Consider the following 6,685-nt stretch of genomic DNA (forward strand, 5'->3'; position numbering starts at 1 on the left):
TTTACTCTCGTCTGTGACTGGACTACTGATTTTTTAAAAAAAGTTTTCACTGTAAATAAACAAAAAAGAAACACAAATTAAAAAGCTGGGTGGCAAAGTGGTTTCGTGTTTAACACTGTGGCCTCAGAAATTTCTGGGTTTGAACCTGCTGTTCAGCTGAGGCCTTTCTTCGGGTAGTTTGGATGTTCTTTCTGTACATGTGTGGTACTCTCCACCTTCCAAGACATGCATTGGTGATTCTAAATTGGCTGTGAGTCTAAAACTGATGATTATTTGTCTCTTTGTGTTGGCCCCAACGCCAGCTGAGATAAGCTCCAGCTCTACACGACCCTCCCCAGAATGAAGCAGGTGTATGTAACTGGTGGATGGATGGAGAAAGAAAAGCTACTTATAAACAATTAAAGTCAGCCGCAAAACATTTCTTGTTTAGAGGAGCTTCACAACAATTCTTGAAATCACTTTATGGGTTTATGATTCACTGTAAGTCAATAGCAAGCAGAAAAGTCAAAGTTTTTTACTTAGATTTCAGTTGTTGGTCTTATCTTGAATACCTTTTTCTTCTCTGTCCCAGAGTGTGCACATTACCACTTCTTCCATAATGGGACATGTGTGGACGATTGTCCTGATGGTTATTTTGCTAATGACAAGCAAGACGAGTGTGTGCGTTGCCATGCTGACTGTGGCTCATGTGACGGACCAGGATTTGATGACTGCATTGAGTGTCGCAACAAAAAAGCTGTCCGTTACAATGGAGAGTGTCTGCCTAAGTGTCCCAAAGGCACTTACTATGATGAGACAACCAATGAATGCAAAGGTAGGGAAGGTGGAAACCTAATGTGATCATGCAATAATAATATAATAAATACATGTAACTATTTGAGGGTTTTCCTCCTTTGTAGTTGGTTGTGTCTGATGACCTCTTATTTCCCAGATTGTGACAGGTCATGTCTGACCTGCTCAGGTCATGAGCCCTCATCCTGCCTCAGCTGCGACACTGACAGACGTAAAGATGCCAGCGGACACTGTGTGTGGTATCGTCAGTGCTCCTTGCAATCATACGTGGATCAGAATGGGGAGTGCCAACAATGCCACGAACTCTGCCATCGCTGTTCTGGACCAGGCAAAGACCACTGCCTCAGCTGCAATGAGCCGTACTTCCTAATGAGTGAGTCAGACATGTGTTTCAGTCTTTCTTTTATGCTTCTTCTCTACAAAAAGGACACTTCTTCTCCAGAAGTTTTGACTTTGCATCTGTCTCCATCAGATAACACGTGTGTGCAGGAGTGTCCTGTGGGTTACTATGCCGACAAAGACGTTCGTGTGTGTGAGCGCTGCCACTTCACCTGTCAGTCATGTGTTGGCCGTCACAGTGTGGAGTGTCTCATCTGTAAACCTGGATTCTTCAAGCAAGGAATCAACTGTGTCGAAACCTGTTCAGAGAGGTTAGAAGAACAAGTGCAACAGATGCAACCCCCTCCCTCCTCTAGTCTCCTCTTTTTCCATCAACTAAACAGATGTTCTCTCTGATTTTCAGTCACTTTGGCAACAAGACCACCATGCTTTGTGAGCGATGTGACCCCTCTTGTAGCAAGTGTTGGGGTCATAGTAACAGAAACTGTCTGAGCTGCCGGGAGGGTTATGTCTACCTGAGACCGTGGGGACAGTGTCTGCAGAGATGCCCTCTAGGCTACTACCAAGACAGTCAGTCCAAAACCTGTCAGAAGTGTCACCCCACCTGCAAGAGCTGCACTGGTAAAGGAAGCCTGTCATGGCTTGTTACTTTGTGTGTGTGATTTCCATGTTGTTGAGAATTATTTGTTATGTTACAGTTTCTATCAGGAAATGTTTGAAGGATACATTGTAATTATACACATTAGATCAAAACAGCTGACAGATGAAGAACTCTTTCTATAGCTGAGCCTTTGGTTATTACTTGTTAATCTTTAACAAGAGTGAATGCCCATTATAATTATGTTTCTTGTAGTGATAAAGTTTAAAATAAACAAAGACAAAGTGAATTAAAATAGTGTATAGGAGGCAGTCATTTTGCATTGTCAAATAAGTGTCTGTCTCTTTGCGCTTAAAATTAATGTCATCATGTTACATCCTCCCAACCCATAACATATGTATTTCTTCTGTGCATCTTGATGTGATTTTTATTCAGACAATCTAGTTTAGCCGCATGATAAAACTTGATGTTTCCTGCTGTGTAAAAATCTCTCTCCTTCCAGATAAAGGTGCTCTGTCCTGCGAGTCTTGCTTTGATGGATTCACTCTTATGAGTGGCATCTGTAATAGCCCATGTTTCGTGGGCTACTATGCTGCTCCACAGGTGACAGTGTTTTGTGTATACTCAACTGAGCTTTGAAATTTGCCTCATGTGAAGATGAATGACATATTACATCTGCAGTATGGCAGCATGTACAGAACAAATGTGTGAAAGTAGCACTTAGTCTGCTGTGTATTATTTTGTTGCTTCAGGGCCCTGGGCTAAAGAACAATGAACCAAACTGCAAAGCATGCGACCCGTCTTGCCTGAGCTGCCGTGGTCCCAGCATGTGGAACTGCACTGAGTGCCACACGCTCCCGTTCGTGTCTGATGACGGTCGCTGCTTGAGCTGCTGTGGAAATGAGTCGCGCCACAATGATAAGCCAGTACCCAGAGAATGCTGCAACTGCGAGTCATCAATAGGTACACACAAACTTCCAGCAAAACACACACATTTTACTAATGCCCCTTGCGTCATCACGACAATGCAAAGTTTGTGAATAGATAAAAATAGTGTTTATGTGTGCATGAGTCACCAGCCTTCTTCAGCTATTTGTTGCAGTTGCAATGTATAATTCATCTAATTGATAGGTTTCCCACAAACCAGACTTGAATTTCTTCCTCCTGCCAAATGGATGTTTCCAGTATTTTTCAAACTTTCCTTGCATGTAGCACCACAGAGAAGACATTTCATTGGAACTAAAGTCTTGTAAACCTTATTCATACCAAACAGAAATTCACTACAAACAAACATTACATTTGTGCAATGGTCTGCTCCTTCTCCTTCTTTACAGTGGAGTGCATCATGGGTGTCAACTATGTGATGAGGGAAGGCGATGAGGCTCAAGGCAGCACAGCCGAAGTCTTTGTCACTAGTTGTGTTGGGCTCATCCTCATTGTGGGCGTAGGGTCCTTCATCTTCCTCAGTGCTCGATCTAAAACAGCCGCCGTTGCACACAAAACCAGAGCTGGAGGATATGAGAAACTGGACACCAATGGAAGTGTTGCGTCACAACCCGCCACCTCTTCGTTTGGGGAGTACAGCGATCGAATCATCGAATGTGAAGATGATGATGAAGAAGACGAAGATGACGATATTGTGTACATGGCACAAGATGGAACGGTGTATCGGAAGTTCAGGTACGGACTCTTGGATGAAGATGAGATTGATCTAGAGTATGATGACGAGAGCTACTCATATAGTTGAAAAGAAAGCACCTTGAACGGATTTAAGGAGTTCTTCCATTCATATTACTACTCTATGTTGTGAAATATTTTTCTTGTTTTTGTTTGAAAAAAGCTTGTCCCTTAGATTATGCTGGTATATTTAGTAGGCAGAGTAGGGTGATATGTTAATTTTTATGGTACATTCAATGTATATTGAGAGGAGTTCTGGGTATAACAAAAATAACATTTTGTGCTTTAAATTTTGAAACCTCAATATCTTGGCCTAATCAATATTTTCCCTGCAAGTGGTTGTAATCATCTCAAGGATTGATTTAAAAAGTATCTTAGAAATATAGATGTTATGATCCTGCTCCAGAGTCTGCCCTTCTTCCTCCTTTTCTCTTTTTCCTTCTGTCTCCCATTGTTCCTCATCTGTTTGTTTTGACCTGTCTCTCTCTCTCTGGCTCCCTGTCTGTCATCTCTCCCTCCTGTCTCGCTCTCCCTGCTTCACCTGCCTGCAGTCTGTTTTGTTGATGACTACAGTGAGTTCAGCTGCAGTAATCAGTTCACACCATTCACCTGTTCTCCACCTCACCTCCACCTATTTAAGCTCTGTCCTTTCATTCACTCCCCGCTGGATCATAAATTCACATTCCCTTCTTAGATTCTGTTGCCCTCCGAGATTCAGTAACCCACATGCCTTCATGGACTCTGCTTTTGGATTCAGTTTTCCCTTCCACTGGATTTCCCTCACTGGGACTCAGTTCTTCTTTTGGATTCTCACCAGCCCTGCTTCAGTCTCCAGCCTGTTTTTCCTGTCTCGTCTCCGTCTGTCCCTGGGTTCCCTAAGCCTGTCTTCCCCCCCGTTGTCCGTTCCTCCATCTTGTGAGTACCCCTCTTAGCTTAGTTTTGTTAATTCACTTTAGTTTTGTAGACTTCCGTTTTTGTAATATTCATGTTGGTTTTAGTATTGTGACTTATTTAGCATAGATTTGGTTTAGTTTCGCCCCTGTTCGGTTACCCATTTTCTGTACTGGTTTAGTTCCTGTTTTGTTAAAGTAAAAACCTCTTTCCCTTGAACCTCCTGTCTGCCACTATCTGTGTCTGTGCCTGGGTTCTCTGACCCCTTCCCCGTAACAGTACAGTGAAATTCCTGGTGTCAGTACAAGTTGCTCTGTGAAGCTGCACAAATCATCTAGATTCAGTTTGCTGATTAAGTCACTGTGAGTGTCATCTGAGACATAAACTTACCTTTGGTCTTGCTGTCTGCCTTAAAATCAAGAAAAATTGGTTTACTGTTGGAATATGCAGCCAAGTCCTTTGATTGGACCTGTCTCATTGACATGCTGTGTAGACGAGTTAGGCTTCTTTGTTAAGTCACCAACCTCAGGGGATTAATGTAGCTAATGTGTATGACAATCATTAATGTTCAGGTGTTTGTTTACTTTTTCTAGAATAAATCATTTCATTTGAAGAAAATGTTTACAGCATAGAACAATTTAGGAATGATTGTCAAATGGTACAATTTATGGAAAAGATACAATAATACATTCATCTTTGCAGGAGTGTAGTTCAGCTCAACATAGCTTTGATTTTTCAGACTCACCTTTGCACACATTACAAACAAGATTACATTTAACTAGAAATCAAATGTTTCTCCAAGGCTGGGCAGAATGCTTGTCTGATATACCTCCTCTCTTTCTGCGTCAGGTGGTTTAAAGCATTCGGTAATCAGTATTGTAGTATTACCATTTTGTACTGCAGTATTGTGCTGTTTCTTTGTTTAACTGGACTGTGTGTCACACTAGTGGAGTTCCTTGAAAATTCAAGGCAAAATTCACACCAAAGCACAGTCTGACCTGTGTCGCTGGTACATTTTTATTCTTTTCAAGGAGATTTACACAGAAAGAATTCAGTCTTTTTTTTCTTGTTTAGACTACAGACAAAAGTTGTGTGCATCTGTTCAGACATCTGCTTTAAACACAGCAGAAACTTGTGGGTGAAGTGATTTTCTCAAGATTTTCTATAAAATAACTTTCTTTTTGCAGTACTTAAATGTTTTGACTTCACCGTTGCATATCTAGCTTGTATTGTCTCCCTAAGACACTAACGATCTACTTCACAACCACTGGAAAGTGTGCAATTACAAATAATATTTTTTTTTCTTGTACTTCATTGGCGTAAAACATGCTGTGGATGACTGTTTCATAATAACATTGGATTCTGATATGTGCTGCAAGCTGTGAATTAATGCATATGACTGTTGAGCTGAGTAACATGTTCATAGTAAATTTGGTGTGTTGAGGTTATACAGGGCCTATAAAAAAAGTATTCATCCTCCTTGGAAGTTTGAACCTTTTTATGGCTTCTTAGCTCCGAATTGTGGTCAATTTAAAAATCAGTGACTGCAATGGGAGAGACTGTGTATACAACAACTGTTACAGAGTTCTTTACCAGTCCAAGTTTTTTGGGGGAATGGCAAAGAGACAGTCACTGTTTAAAACACTCATATTAAGTCTCCCATAGTTCACCAGAACGTACATGGGCGACTCTGAAGTCAACTGGAAGGACGTTCTTTGCTCAGATGAGACCAAATTTGAGCTTTTTGTCCATCAGATTAGACGCTATGTTTGGCGGCCACCAAACACCGCACATCATCACAAACACATTATCCCCACTGTGAAGCATGGTGGCGGCAGCATCATGACGTGGGGATGCTTCTCAGCAGGATTGCCTGAACACTTATAAACGTAGAGGGTAAAATAATTGCAGCCAACAACAGGGAAATTCTAGATGAAAAATTGATAGTCTGCTAGAGAAGTGCAACTAGGGAGATTTGTTTTCCAGCAAGACAAGAAACAAAGCATGCAGCCAAAGGTACACATAAAGAGCTAAAAGACAACACTGGAGTGTATACTAATCACTAATGAGTACAGTTTCTTTTAAAGTCTATGCTGATGGACACAAGTTTCCTCTTAACTCCTGTTTCTGGATCTTCAATCTTAATGGGATCTACTTTAATTTGACTACACACTAATTCAAAGTGGGCACCATAGGGGGCAATGCCAATTAAAGTATTTTCTTTAAAAAAATATTTGCAAGAAATTATTTTAATTCTAATTAACATCTGGGTCTAATTACAGAAGCTAGGACAATAGCAACACTCAGTGTCAGCTGATGATTTCAACTGACAAGAAGTCAACAAGCACAGCCGTGTTAATATCTTGTCAGAGGGTGTCCAGATTTTTA

The 6,685-nt window shown here is 41.1% G+C and overlaps 1 protein-coding gene across 1 annotated transcript in view; it reads left to right on the forward strand.

Moving 5' to 3' along the window:
• pcsk5b (proprotein convertase subtilisin/kexin type 5b) overlaps positions 1 to 6,685 on the forward strand; it is a 92,821-nt gene that overhangs the window by 75,838 nt on the left and 10,298 nt on the right. Inside the window, exons 31-37 of the mRNA XM_035953831.2 lie at positions 572 to 814; positions 932 to 1,165; positions 1,265 to 1,442; positions 1,535 to 1,752; positions 2,232 to 2,332; positions 2,482 to 2,692; positions 3,064 to 3,409. Of these exons, the coding sequence (XP_035809724.2) occupies positions 572 to 814; positions 932 to 1,165; positions 1,265 to 1,442; positions 1,535 to 1,752; positions 2,232 to 2,332; positions 2,482 to 2,692; positions 3,064 to 3,409 (1,531 nt within the window). The remainder of the gene's footprint in view (positions 1 to 571; positions 815 to 931; positions 1,166 to 1,264; positions 1,443 to 1,534; positions 1,753 to 2,231; positions 2,333 to 2,481; positions 2,693 to 3,063; positions 3,410 to 6,685) is intronic.

The sequence above is a fragment of the Amphiprion ocellaris genome, chromosome 6 (assembly GCF_022539595.1).
Source record: "Amphiprion ocellaris isolate individual 3 ecotype Okinawa chromosome 6, ASM2253959v1, whole genome shotgun sequence".
Taxonomy (NCBI): domain Eukaryota; kingdom Metazoa; phylum Chordata; class Actinopteri; family Pomacentridae; genus Amphiprion; species Amphiprion ocellaris.